The 15,560-nt window shown below is 39.1% G+C and overlaps 1 protein-coding gene across 7 annotated transcripts in view; it reads right to left on the minus strand.

The window, feature by feature from the left end:
* LOC126866256 (probable Na(+)/H(+) antiporter nhx-9) overlaps positions 1–9,324 on the minus strand; it is a 42,158-nt gene extending 32,834 nt beyond the window's left edge. For 4 of the 7 annotated variants that reach the window (XM_050619599.1, XM_050619595.1, XM_050619600.1 and 1 more), the window contains exons 1-3: positions 8,503–9,324; positions 7,025–8,413; positions 3,004–3,267 (exon numbers count right to left, since the gene is read on the minus strand). In XM_050619599.1, the coding sequence (XP_050475556.1) occupies positions 3,004–3,267; positions 7,025–7,490 (730 nt within the window). In that variant the 5' untranslated portion in view covers positions 7,491–8,413; positions 8,503–9,324. The other 3 variants (XM_050619597.1, XM_050619596.1, XM_050619598.1) reach the window with 3 other exon arrangements.
* Between the last annotated feature and the right edge of the window lie 6,236 nt (positions 9,325–15,560).

Genomic DNA, 15,560 nt, shown 5'->3' on the forward strand with positions numbered 1-15,560 from the left:
TTCTTCGTGTTCGCGATGAACGTAGGTGTTTAGGGGGGAATGTTCCACATTCCTTTTTATTAATTTAATTACAAATTTAATGGAAAGTTAAAATGTCGTAACCATTCGTTATATTTAATCGTCTGCCCCTATCTCCTTTACATCCAGTTGATCGTCGTTAGGTAATGATTATATATCATGTAATACTGCTCGGTTTAAACTTCAAATTTGTAAACTTTGTAAACTTTGTAAAATTGGAACACATATATCGATATACAAATGGTAAAATATAAAAATGTTACATCGAAACTACGTATATGTCCACAGATGAATTCACTCAATCAGCATCATAGCAACCCGGTAACAAAGTTGTTTCGCTTCGTAATAAAATATAAAACCAGAATCTCCATCGCTTTATTAAATTTTCATGTAAACCTTTATCCAGTATTTTTTAATACTTCGTGTGTGAAATAACATTTCCAGCTTTTTATATATCTCGCTATTCTCAATACACCAATGTCATAACTGTTTCTGTCCTGTGCGTTTCCGTACTGTGTTATATCTCGTCCTGTGCAAATTCCAAGTTCTAAGCGACACGTTTCGAACCCAAACGCGTAAACAGACCAATCGGTAACTCGATACAAGAAAAAGATCGATCCGCGGTCCAAGGTAAAAATCGTCGGTACGAAAATTTTTTGGCGAGGACCGTCCTCGCGTTAGCGGCGTTTGTTCATCGATATTAATAACAAACGCGGATCACCGGTTCCACGAATGTCGCGTTCTCGCGGAGTCTTTAATTATCGTGGACATCGAGCGAGTTGCGGACGTTTCGTAACGAAGAAACGTCGCACGTTCGCGAACACGTTGCGTCGTAAACAGAATTCGCGTGGGCGCGTTCGACATCCGCGCGTTTCCACACTCGATACACCTAGGCGTTCGCGTGCACGAGTTTCTGTGTTTGTATGGGTGGTTGCGAAGCGCGTGGTTGAACTTTGCGAATGGGTGAACGCGCGAAACGGACAGCTGACATGGAAATACGAAATGTTGAGTTAATATTTAAAAAGAATACACGCTACGAATGTTTGTAACTGGCGACTGTGAGCGTTAGTGCGAGTTTTGGATATTAATAGATTTTAAAGTACGCTGTAGGATGGGCTTCGATGTTCTTTTTTTAATAAGAAAAGAACGTTTCCCTTAAAATCTTCTCTAGTCGTTATAGACAAGGTGGAAGGCCGATTTTGATTATTACGATATTTATAAACGTCGAGTGAAGCGGGCGCACGGTTCAGCGTATACGTGGAAATTTTCGAAATTAATTCCGTGAAAAACTAAACTGCGAACGAAAGAGCTTTTATTTCATATATTTTCCACGCGTTTTAATAGGCTTTACTAGGAATTATTAAAAAAATATTTTCAAATTAATAAAAAAATTTATTTACATTTTCATTCGCCGTCGTACGTAGAATTAATTGACAACTAAAATTTCTAGATTCGTATTAAACGTTATATCGTATTTTTCTTCGAAAAGCTTTCCGCTCTATCTAAAAATAGTTGGAAAAACAAAATCCCTAGAGTAATATAAAAAACTATGTTTCATTTCAGAAATAAACAGAGTGAGATTTAAAGCGATCTCTTTGAGATCCATCAAAAGACGATTTGCACTAACTTTTAAACGCGTTCAGCTATTTTTGTACTACGGAATATCTTAAGAAACATTTACATATACGCGCGATATAAAGTAAAGAATAATATTAATTGGACGATTCCTGTACCTGATAGTTACATTAAGACCATTGAAAATGCGTTCAAATCGTTCAAGCGACGTAAAAGTACTTATACGTTGCCGTCAGTGAATATCGCTCGAGTTTATCGTTTAATCGACAACGAATCTTTTATTCCATTACGAGGTCTAATTAACTCCGTAAAGTGCCCTTGCGCGATTCTATCGCATCGAACGCTGCCAATGTTTGAGAAAGAAGTATTTCTGGACCAGCATCGATAATCTCACAAGTAGTTTGAACACCTGCTGCACAATTACTCTCGTGCACTCAACACGTGATCGGTAAAAAATAAACAGAGGTAGAAACGTAGAAGGCATAACTAGCGTAAAAACAACGTAACACGGGAGGAAATAAATATTTACGTCCTGAACGTGAATTCTTAAAAAAAAAAAAAAGAAAAAAAGAAGAAGAAGAAGAAGAAACGCTTCGCTACTGTTTTTAAAAAGCGCCATCTATCTCAGTTTACATTGAAAAACGTCCACGTCTGTTTAAATCATCAGAACCCGTATCCGCATGGAAGAGGCGAAACGAAAATAAAAAAATATCGTGGAGGTCGTAGATCGATGTAACTGAAAAGCTACATTAGCAAGAGAGAAAACCTAAAAAAATATATAGAGAAGAGCGTATCTTGTTTGCGTAATCTCGAAGAGTGGATCTTAAATTTTAGTCGATTCACTGTGATTTGTATTGGAATAATGGGAACATAATATTAGAATAATAAAATAAAAAAACGTACTAGAACGATAGAGATCCCTTCTGGAAGCTCGTCTTATAAATTAGAGACATAAAACAAATTTTGTCATGGTTTATAAAGGATAACGCGTATCAAGTATCATAAAATTTATGATCCAGCATTTATCGATATTTATCAATTTTATTATTCAATGAAATAATTTATAATAGTATTTGTCTAGAAGATATTAAGAAAATTGCTGGAATTCTCGTTCTTTCCATAGCCATAATTTGACGAAAAGAAAATTTTCTAATATAAATTGACTAAAATGAAACGAAAGTCTGACGTACAACTAAAAGATATTACGATATCGAAAATATTCTAAGCGAAATGATTCCTATCGCAGGCCAAGAGCAAGCAGTGCAATGAATTACGCGAAACACGGCGATTGTTAAAAATTTGATACGCTAATAGCGGAAAATCGAATGGATCGGTGAGCAAACAACGTTGAAATGAAATTTTACGGCGTTACTTTCCGCTACTTCGTAATAGTTTTGAATTTTTACTAACCTATCGACAAGGTGTTAAATATAGTCCCAATGACGGCGAACAGGAGTATCGTTCCCAGGTGGTCGAAGAATAGTCGGTTCGGCATGAAATAGCCGGCATCCAGGATGATGGGCGGTAGCATGTAGAGGAAGAACGTGTCGGGAGTTAAGGGTGACACGTGGACGCTGCTCGCCTGGAACAGTAAGACACCAACGACGACGCCGACAACGATCAGCAAACAGGACTCCGGAAAGATCTTGCTCAGCTTTGACGTCATGTGGAAGCCTGCACGTACGCGATCATAATTTAACACGGCCTCGCTTTTACGTACATTATCACCCGTGATAACTGAACGACGCGAAAATCGCAGTGGTGTAGGTCAAGATATCGGCGAGTCGAACTTTGTCGCGTATTTTAACTTTCGAAAGTATCATCTCTTTGGTTTCGTAATTAATTAACAAGCTGTAACTTTATTCTCGAACGTGATGCACTTTTCAGGGCTTGAGAAGGTACGACGAATTTTCGACAATAATAAACAACGAACACTATTTTATCAAAAGTAGCTGTGGATCGACTTATGTCACTGTGATTCACAGCGTTGCAATTATTCGAACGATATCGATGGTCGGTGGACGTTGTTGGAATAATTTGAATCCACGGCATACAATAAGACACATGAAAATAGTACTCGTTGTTTCAATAAAGAATTATTTACGTTAACAATGATAAACATCTTTTAGATTATAATTTTCATAACGCGAAAGACGCGTGTTTTTCGTGTTCGAACAGTTATGAATAATATTGCACGTAGGTGTATTAATAGAACGGGGAATGCGGCGGAAACGTAGAATCGCGAAAAATCGTTTCGTTGGTAGATCGTAGTGGTAGCACGCGAACGTTTTATTATTAACGCTCGTTCGACGAACGCTGTACTTGGACCGGTTTTTAAACCGCCTGTTGCAGCTTATCACGGAACTAGTCCTCTTGTCTTCGGTTTTGGTATCGACCAGGTCATCGCGAGATAACGAGCATTTTGTGAATATCGTTTAACGATCGAATTCTACTAGAATTATCAATTCGGATATGACCCGAACGTTTCTGTCGCAATAATGTGATCTCTTTGACATGGTATTAGAATTTTGAAATTGCTCTCCTATAAGAGATAGACACGCGACGATATTTTGCAAATTGTGTCGTCGAACAGAAGGGAGGGAGACGCGATATTGGCTGTTATTTTTGTAAGATGTGTTGAATCTATAAAAAGCCTGATTGTATACGGACAGTACAGTAGTTCAGGAGCATGCTGCAAACGGGATCGATATTACTGAGAAACAAGTAGAACCCTCGTTATTCGAACCTTTGGCTCGTAGTTGTTACATCGAGTTGTCTGACCACTGTATTATCGACATGGTTATATTATATCGTCCCTCTTCGAAATGGAAACGTTTTACATTAACTCGAACACGATAGAATGCAACACAATGCAGCCTTATTTATAGAGTTTAATGCGAGTCTAATATTCAATAATCATTTATATAACAGAGTAGGTAATATCCAGAGATTAATGTTTACTAGGTGGAAATAAACTATGAGACAATCGACTAGTTTCATAATGGTTACAATTATAATTCGAATAATTGAGACTATTAATTAGTAGACTGCAGATGTTTATGCAATTCCGACTTTTTGTAAATATAATTCTAGAAATTAAACAGAGATTTATTTCACCGAAATAATACCATGATAATGCAAAATTATTTGATAATAATAAAAGTAATAATTATCAAATTATTAAAATAATACGATTAATAATAAATAATACTAAATTATTCGAGCAACGAAATTAATATTAAATAATGTTTAAATTATTAGAGTAAGTAAATTAATAGTAGATAATGCTAAATATTATAACGGAACCTTTTTGAATATTTAAAGCATAATAAAGAAATTTCTTCGAATATTTACTATGAATCCTAATAATTATTATTTCTCAGACAAGAAAGAAGAAATACTGAAACGATTTTCTAGCAAAAATGTAAACTGAGAACGCAAAACGTATTATGAAGATTATTTTCTCGAGTTTGAATTTTCCAAGCGATTGAAAGCAAAATGCGATTCGAAGCGTTTAATAAATACAAAAACCGACACACAGAGAAGCATATAATCAAATAAATCGGATTAAGAATCGGTCGAATGTTTCTACCTCGATAATTTTCAATATTTCCGATAATTCTGTTCGAAATTTCCAAGTAATCATTTCGTAAAATATTATCTCTTATCTTCCCAACCAACCAAACACAATGTGAATTCAACAACAAATCCCAATATTGTCGTAAAAAGTAAGAACGACGATTTCTTGAACGAACAACAATAAAACGTTAATTGTGGAATTCGAACGATAAACGATGTGGATGCAAATGGGATAAAAAGTCACTCTTTTTTTAGTAGAATTTAACCCCTTAACCTACAACTACGGGCATAGCCCGCAGTACGACGATCGGACCAAACGTAAACATTACGGGCATAGCCCGTAGAGTACGATGATCGGGCCAAATATAATATACAGGGTGGTTGGTCACTGGTGGTACAAGCGGAAAGGGGGTGATTCTACGCGAAAAAAGAAGTCGAAAATATAGAATAACAATTTAAAAATTTAAACATTTAAAAATTTAAAAATTCAAAAATTTAAAAATTTAAACATTTAAAAATTTAAACATTTAAAAATTTAAAAATTTAAAATTTAAAATTTAAAAATTTAAAAATTTAAAATTTAAAAATTTAAAAATTTAAAAATTTTTTAAATTTAAAAAGTAACTTCAATCGAGACAACGATCTACAGTGAGATCCGTTGTAACGAGACGCGATAAAGTGCGTGCGTACCGAGCGAAAATTCAAAGTCGATTTTCTCGAAAACAAAGCCTCGAAAGAAAAATTTGTATTTTATATTTTCGACTCCTTTTTTCACGTAGAATCACCCCCTTTCCGCTTGTACCACCAGTTACCAACCACCCTGTATAATAGCTTTTTTACGTTTTCGGCCCAAAATTCTCGAAAGTAAATCGTAGGTTAAGGGATTAAACGCTATACCGAATACGACGTTAAACATCGCAAGTGCTAGAATAATTCATTGAAGAATTCATTAGGTTTTAGAACTATTAAAATAGAGCGTCGACTTTAAACCAGTATATCTCATTCATACTGAAAATCTCCACTTTCGACACTTAGAGTGATTCACGGAAGTATTTGAATACTTATCGCAAGAACCTCTTACGTATAATACTACGTTCATCATGCAAAGAATATCAAAGTTTCATTAATATTGTAACGACACGATTATTATGATAGTACTGAAACAAATTGGAAAACTAAAAGCTATGACACATTTATCGAAAATTTGTAAGGCAATATCTCCACACTGTATACTAATTTTTTACCAAGTTTGTGTTTGCATTTAACGTTATCTAGCTTCTACGTTCCATACGATCGTTCTACACGCAACTAAAATTAATGTTTCTCCTTTTTATTTCAAATCCATATGTATAATACGATATTAATCTATTTAATTGTACATTTAATCAAATTATTATCGATATTGAAAGAAATTTTACAGCTAAACGTTCGTCTTTTTATTTCGTGTACAAAACTATAAATTCGAAGATACTGTGAAATCCGAACACGAGTGAGGATAACTATATATGCGTATAAGTTCAGATCGATTGCCAAACTTTGTCAATATAATCGTGCTTCGTGAGAGCAGAAATGAAAGTATAAAAGCTTGCATAACACGCATAATACATTCGTCAAACTCTGCCACGATAACTAAACCAAAGTGTTATCACGAATCGCTACAAATAATTAAACATCTCAACTCCTCCATTACGTCTCAAAATTCCAGCATCGAATTCGCCGAACGAGGGTCGAAAGCCATCGGTTTACCGAAATTACCACACGGCAGCGACAAGAGTCGACCGCACAGCGGCTACCAACGAAACTAACAAACAATCAATGCCTGAGCCAAGTTCAAGCTCCACGCATTCCGTACCTATTTTCGCGAGACTCGCGAAGAAGATCCAGATTCCAATGATAAACGGTGTCTCGACCCGATGAAACTCCACAGACATGATCTTATACTCCGGTTTGCTAGGCTTAGATTCATCTTCGTGCCCTTCCATCGCCTGATTCGACGACAAATGTTCCATGGAATTGGCTGCTTCCTCTTGTCCGGAGGCCAAACTTCGAAAAGATACGTCATCGGGCAACGAACCATCGATCGGACCCATGGGACCGAAACTCTTGCCTGGATAAGGCTCCCTGAGATCTCGAGGGAACTCATGATCGTCGACGATCGGTCCGTGAATCGCGTAGTCGTTGTTAGGAATTCGTCTGTCCGGTTGTAGATCGGGCACGGACTCGTAGAACCTCGCTAAACCCGCGTGACCTTGAGCAGACCAGCAAGCAAGGATCAACGCAAACGCGATCATCGTCGAGATGACGATACGTGGAGCCATGACGATGTTACTCGACGACTATGATGCCGATCTTGGTTACGGGGACCGCGCTGATTTTTCGCGCTCGTCCACCGGTGCTGAGTCACCCTCTGTACCATCAGAGACCTCCGACCTCGAGAAACCTTAGTTTCAATGGCTCCCGCTGTTCGAAGGGAGTGCACCCTCGTGTATCTACCTCACTGCACCCTTCTCGTGCTTTTTTCTACCACGAGTTTTGCTCTCACGGTATAATCTTCCGAGTCTCTAAGAATTATTTATTTATTCAACGTCCAAGATTTCGTTTATTTATTTACTTATTCGTTTGTGTACTCGACGCAAGATTATTTCGCAATTATTCTATTATTCCGTTTCCTAAACGATGATCGTTTAAGAATCGTTCGAGGAGACTGTATCGTATTGTATCACACGTGGAAGACGATCGTTTCACACTCTCAGCAGTAGGTCCGATTTCTACGGTAGTCCTATTTATTGAAGTTGCAGATTAAACGAGCCAGGCTCGCTTATTGCTTCTATGGCAGGCATTTACTCTCAGATTCTGTTTTCTATCACTCGTTGTACACACGGTTCGCGATAGCAACAACAACTTCTTCGAACTGTTTTCCTAAACACACATGAGATTCTCAAGATTCTTCCGTATATCAGAACGATTCGTTAGAGATTCCGCTTAACAGAGGAGAAAAATTCCTATCGATTCACAAACGAGACACGGCAGGGATCCTTAAACAGCCGCGCTTCCCTTCTCCTCTTCGATATCGCTCCACTGTCGGCCTCGTTCCACCGCGTTTCTATATTTGTATCGTCGGTGACCTTTTTCGGCGGCCAACGAGTTCCAAAGTCGATTTCCTAGCCACAGTGTCAACGAACCCTTTGGAGTACAGCGAAGAACAGAGAGACACAGAGAGAGAGAGACGTAGTAGTGCGACCTAGACGTCGGGCAAAATCGAGATCCATTTTCGTTCCAGCGGAAAAAAGGAGCGGAGGTCCGCGGCGGCATATTTGTTTTGGTACTTACCGCGGGTCCGACGCTGCTTCTGCCTCGCGAGCGTGCTCTCCCCGCCGTTTATTGGCTGGTTATCGACGAAGAAGAGAGAGTGTTCTCGGTACGCAGCTGCAACAGAACCAGACCAGGGGGTGATCAGGCACTCGAGCAGCCCTTATCGAGCCTCCACTACTTAACCATCGTGTTTATGTTCCTTGCACAAGCAACGGCCTTGCGATTACGATCGATCGAGCGCACAGATTCGCCTGATCACTTTACTAACGATATAATCAGAAAAATACTTCACTGGAAACAGGCTTCTTTGGTCGACTCTGTCCCTCTTGCGATAGTAGAACGTTCCTTCTACCTTGCTGTCGTCATTCGTCAACGAGACTCGAGATATTCTAATTCAACGAGAACAATTTCCAAAAGGTAGATACGGTACTGTTCGCGAACGAGCGAGGAAACCACAGGGTGGATATACCGCTGGTTCGGACGAGTTTCTGGGCGGCAGCTAGCGTAGGAGGGTTCACGCTGGTACTTGTCGATACACGAGCCTCCTGTAACTCAGATAACCATCCGGAGACTCGAACGGAGGGCACGGGACGACGACGTGGCAGCCGGGCAGATGCATCGTGGAGTCGTTAAAATGGAAGGTTGCGTGGCATTCCCAGGTTTCAGCGGTGCGCTTCGATCGACCGTCACGGCAGCACTGCGCGAAAAGGAGTCGTCGAGTCGCGCGCCGGCTCTCGGCAGCTACGTCGACGTCGTGCACACGATCAACACCATTGCCACGATCAGAGCTATGGGCATCGACGAACGTTGCCAAAAACGTGCGTAGCTGCCGACGAGGCCACCCTCGACGTCGCTACTGACACTAGACTCCACGCATTTCCATCCTTCTTTCTCTAACTTTCGCCCATTCGATATCTCCCGTCTTCCTCCTATATAGCGCTGTCCCGCTTCGACTCACTGGTATCCGATCGTTCCGTCTCCCTCTGGTTAGGTCTCCTTGCCCCTCGTCGGTCAGGTTCCAGCCAGCTGATCGTTGCGAGAACCCGCGCAGGCGTCGCGACGCCCCGATATAGTATCACGCGGCGGCGGCGGCGACGACGACGACGACGACGACGACGACGATGACGACGACTGGGTGTGCGATGCGTGCAGCCAAAGCTTCGACGAGGTTTGTTGTTGAACGCGGCCGTCTCCCTCTTTCTCTTTCGCTCTCCTTTTCTCTCTCTCTCTCTCTCTCTCTCACTCTGCCGAGGCCCGGACATCGCATTGCGAATATTGCGTTTGAAAGGGATTACTGGAATTCTATGCGGCTGGAATGATCGATAATCAGACTGGATAAAGGATAGACGGAATGGGATATTGAATTGCGGACCGCGGGTGCAGCTTTGTTTGCAAATGGCGGGAATCGGAGACGCGTAGCGGGATGTTGTGTTTTGTTTGATTTCCACCGATTGTTTCTTGATTGATGCTCTCGCGCGATAATGAGGAAATTGTGATTAACGAGCTGCATATGTATTTTTACGAATAAGACTATAACACGAAAGAGAGAGATTTGCTATATTTCATAGACGTTGTGAGAGCAGTCGTATTTGCGATATTTTATATACTTTTGTCTATTTTTATACATTTCAATGTCTCGTTCATGCACAAATATTCGCATCTCGAGTGATCGTTTCGTTTAATTTTCGGAGACCGTATGCCGCGAGTGCAGTTAGAGACCAAGTTGGAAGATGAGTTATATTTTGGTCGATCGTTTGATTAATTTTACTCGACTATCAACTATTTCGAGCAACTGTTTTATTTATCTTCCGATGGTCACACGTCGTTCGTAGCTTCGTTCGCAAATAGAAGAAATAGAAGACGAGCTCGCTTAACTTTATTGTGGTCTAATCGCTTGTCCCTCGACCGATCATTTCAAATGAAAATTAACGATAAATTTTAGACGATTGTTCGCTTAAATTTCCAATGGATATCGAGTGTCGCTGTACGTTGCATAGGTAAGTTAGATTGACCGAGTATACCGTATGTCGACGTCACGAGGTACGATCGAAACCCGACCTTTGGATTTAAAGGAGAGAACGCACGTAAGCTTCCACTGCTTTGTTTTTGCTTCTTCGGCGATTTTACCAACAGTTTCGAGGAAAACGCTCGTAAGAATGTTTTACGAAACGCATCGCTCGTAGCTGTTTATTTTTCGCGACGAGAATCAGACGCACAACATTTAGTCGATTGGAAATATCAGGATTCGGAGTGTCGCTTTAACGTTTCTCTCGATTACATTAAATATCTTATAGAGTACAATAAGCGCGAAAAATCCTAGTTATACAGAGAAATTACGTCGACCTGTCTATATCGAGTCAGGGAATGCGAGATTTCAGGTTTAAAATCGAGAGTCGACCTTAAACCAGCCGCGTCACGTCGTTGGATCTTCGAGACATCTTTAACCTTGACCTCGTCGCTGTTGCGCTAGCAAAATGCTGGGCTGTCTCGACATTCAGCTCGCTACTTGCCAACCTTTTCCATCATACGGTGTGCTGCGACACTGCGACCCAGTGCTCGCCATTCCTAGCCTATTGCACGTGTCGGTTCGAGAGAGAGACGGTCTGATCAGTTCGGGATTGTTCTACTCGATAAACCGCGCTGGTAACGGATCGGTATCGGAGCTTTTTCTCTCGTTACAAATGGAAAATCGTACACTATACGCCGTCTCTTCGTTCTCCACTGACCGATAACAACACGATAATTAAACGTACGTGGCTATTCGCAAACGCAGTCTGTTCGATTTGAAACGAAAATGGAATTGTTTCTGATGCTACCGTCGAATCTTCTTTCTTTGAAAAATGGTAGAATAATCAACGACTGCAATTATCGTATGTAGGTTACCGTTTTCGATTATTTCTTTACGTATCGAAATGTCTGCCACGACATTCGTTTTTCTCCATTTTGACTGCCCTTCGATTTGTTAACAATTACGTTCCTTTGGGACACGTTTGGGAAATGTAACGATCAAACAGTAGGTCATTAAGCAAATTTAGAGTTTTACGCGCACAATTAAGGAAATAGAAATTAGAAAAATTATAATCGATATTCTACTTGGGATATTTTGTATATTTTTATGTATCATATGTACCCAGTGTAGTTTTGCATCTTTAAATTTCTCTCTGCACTTTTGTCTCTGTCGATTTTCTGACATTTACGACACTCGGTGGTTAGAAAATACATTGAAAAATGAAATCCCGTCTTATATATAGCGATCGTGAGTTTCTGTTCTCGTAATTCCTGTCTCTCGATCCGCGAAGTATAATTTTACGCTGCACGGTTTTCGTAATAAATTTGATTTGAAATTTTTGCTGTTCGAATAATTCCTGCGTCTATAAATCCTCATTTCCCTCGGTGTTCGAAGTTCCGAAAATGATGAAAATGGAACACGAACGTGTCGTAAACGTTAAAACGTACGTCAACGTTTGATTAATTACCTTGTTTTATGGAAATCTTAAAAATACTACTCGCTTTGTAGCTCGTCCGAATTTATCGTATTTTTTTGTCTCCAATCTTTTCCACTTGAAATATCGAAATTAATTTTATTATCGTGGTAAAGCTATCGCAACGCGTTCGTAAATTCCGTATCTCTAAACTGTATTACTGTATCTCTCGGCTATATTAACGATTGCATCCTGCAATAACGAAATTAATTTTATTATCGTGCTATGCCTATCACAATGAATTCGTAAATATCATATCTCTAAACTAGAAGTGTATTAACGATTATAGCGCGCAATCCAGTTGGAATTAAATTCACGTAATTTCGTTCGTCCAATCTATAAGACGACTCGATAAATCACACGTTACTACGCTTTGACAAACTTCGATATATCGTTCACTCATTTTTCTCCGTTTCTTCAGGGTCATTAGGTTGTCAACGTTTTCCTCGATATCCTATTAATCGTATTAATCGTATTCATTTGGAATTTTTAACGCGAACTTTCGTCGAGGTCCCTCGTCGTTACTCGTTCCATTCGAGATGTAATTTGTCAACGATTCTTTGCTTGCAAAACGCAACACAGGTATAACAAATGATTCTTCGGCTCGCGAACAATCAACGCTTCAAACTCTACCGTCGTTAAACGATTAGCGACCAAACAGTGATAAAATCTGAAAATTCAAACGCCACAAGGCTCGAACCGAGTCCGAAGACTAAAAATCGAGAAATTGGAAAATTCGAGAATTCTAATATTCGAGAATTCCAATATTCGCGAACTTTACGTATCGAAAGTTTGAAAATTTGACAAAATGAAATACGAGTTAAGACGATGTTTTTCGTCCAACGTTAAGATACCATAGAATGTCTGATTAATCTAAGAAAAGTCAGAAAAAAAATATACGCAAATCAATTCGAAAGAACATCAATAGCTGCGATATCATCTTTCGAACGATCTGTCGTTGACACGTTGTGTGTTTTTTTTTCTTTTTTTTTTTTTTTTTTTTTTTTTATCAACGTGCGACATCGAGCCAGTCAGTTTTCAGGCAGATAATAAGCCGATTGATAAACGGCCTAGCATGAAATCTAATACGATCCGGTCGAATCGAACGGTGTCATCGGTTATTCGTTGATAACGCGTTACGTAACGTTTCCGATATGAATTTCGCGATGATTCGCAGCTGGATATATTCGACAGACGTTTAAATCGTTTTCAAAGCGAAGAGGCTCGGATAACAGCTTATTCCAACCGCTCGAATCGCGAATCTATTATGAACCAGCGAACCGGTTCGCGAACCAGTTACGATCGACACGTTTTATTTACACGAAAGGTATAAGGAGTGGGCGGGATTTCTTTTCGGAGCTTTGGCGAACGTGCGCCGATCGACTATCGATGGCGGTAATGTAAACGACGCACATGCAGCGAACGAGATCGTTTCGATATCGAAAACGATCCTTCAGCTCGTAAATAATTCTGCCTTTACCAGAAAAGCGTTTGCCTTTCTTCGGCAACGAAACGCTCTCTCATAAGGCTGTTTCTTTCGTGTATTCGCGAGTACAGAGAAGTCGAGAGAGTAGAGGGCTGAGCTATGGCGCCGTTTTAACCTTGTCCTGTCTGTCTATCAGTCGCTATTCAAAGTTGAATTTGTAGGGGATTGCCGGATTTTCTTTTTAAGCAAAATAGGGAAAATAAATGGACTGTGGCGGACGGATCGAGATAACACTTATTTATTTCGGCAGAAAGAAATATGCCGTGGCGATATTATCGACAAATTTATATAATGTATTAAGAAGAGTTCAAAATACAAGGGTACGGGTGAATGTTCACGCGTTTCGTAATAATATTTTTACAATTGAAACTTGGATTTCGGGCAAAAGTCCTAAGAATAATATCGATATAAATCCGTAGAAAAAATCGTATGCAAACGAGATATTTGAAAATCATACAAACGCGATTGTATGGAAGATTTTCGTAGAGGGGAATTATCGAATCTCGAAGATCGTAAAGTCGTACAGCCTTGAAGAGGGTTTTTTCTCTTTTTTTTTTTTTTTTTTTTTTTTTTTTTTTTTTTTTTTTTTTTTTTTTTTTTTTTTTTTTTTTTTTTTTTAAGAAAAGCTTCGAATAATTTATCCCTGGTTTGAAAGCGTAAAAACGCAATATCAATTAAATCTATTGACCTTGCCGATTGTATCGTCTCTCTTTTAGTACGCTGCATACATATTTCTCAATCAGTTGATGTGATTAATAGTTCCGAGTGTCGTTTGGTATTACGACACCGAACAAACGAAACGAGGTCTGCTTGGAATTGGATTTTAGATTAAAAGAATAAGATTACAGATCGGATTACAGGATGAGACTCTCTTCGATGATGCTGAAAAGATTATTACTCGCTGGTAATAATTTTACAGCAATTGCGGGATTAATCTTTTCAAATTATTTCAACAAGTTATTAATCAACGACAAATGGGGAAACATAGATTCGATAAAACTGCTCTTCGCAATTTTAACGCAACGTTCCTCCTTCACGAAAGGATTCTACTATTGATCGTAAACGAAAGAAAATATTATCATTCGTCAATTATCTTCCTTGTAAACGACCAAATTTTCTTTTTATAATTAAAAATAGTTCGGTATTTATAGTTAGTTTAGCACAGTCGCATTTCATACGTAAGTAAAATTAATAAATTTGAACGACAGGAAATTTAAGTCGAATGGAAATGAAAGAGAATTGAATCTCATTTCTCCAACTACAAAATATTAGTCTTCAAATGAGCGAAAAATCGATGTTCTCAGTGTACGTCGGAGACAATAGTTGCCACGATAATAGAAGTTGATTTTCACTTTATTTGAAATTCATTCGAACAGCCTGATACATAATTGTATTTGCATATTCTTTGCGCTCTGTTTCTCAGCTACGCGTTTCCTCACCTTTGTCTTCCCTCACTTTGTTAACGTACCTTTCATCCGTCTGTCTATACCGTCATCACAATTCTCACTATTATAAACGAAGGATCGCTATCTCGTTCGTAAATAATAAAAATAGAGGAGGAACATCGTTATCGATTTTATCGTTCCATGTTTGGCTAACGACGCGATAAATAACACCAACGGAAAAGAAATTCGAGCAAACGCCAAACGGACATCGGCTCGTTATTAAATGAAAAATTACGTTTTCAAGATGAAAGGAACGCGGAAATAACTTGATCGCGCGTCATTCGTACATTATCGTCGATCACCGCGGTTCTCGAGGGTGCATCGATTAAATTTACAAATCTTACTTCGTTCTCATGGAATTTCAGTGTTCGGGAATACCGGTTCTGCAATATCAATCAAACCATGTCTAAACAAAGCCTTAATGCGAGGCTTATCCGTCCATTTATCGCAAATAACCCACCGATACATTATCGTTTCATCGAAACGATCAAATAGCCGTTATTTTAATATTAATGAAACATTTCACGAGAAACCTCTCGAAATTATACATGTAACAATTACGATGATTTACGCTGATGTTTATTTAATCTGTCCGATATACACAAACGCGTACACCCTCGTTCACAAGTAGCCGATTATTAGGAGAAATGTAAGAAAACTTGA

This window comes from Bombus huntii, chromosome 6 (assembly GCF_024542735.1).
Source record: "Bombus huntii isolate Logan2020A chromosome 6, iyBomHunt1.1, whole genome shotgun sequence".
Lineage (NCBI taxonomy): Eukaryota > Metazoa > Arthropoda > Insecta > Hymenoptera > Apidae > Bombus > Bombus huntii.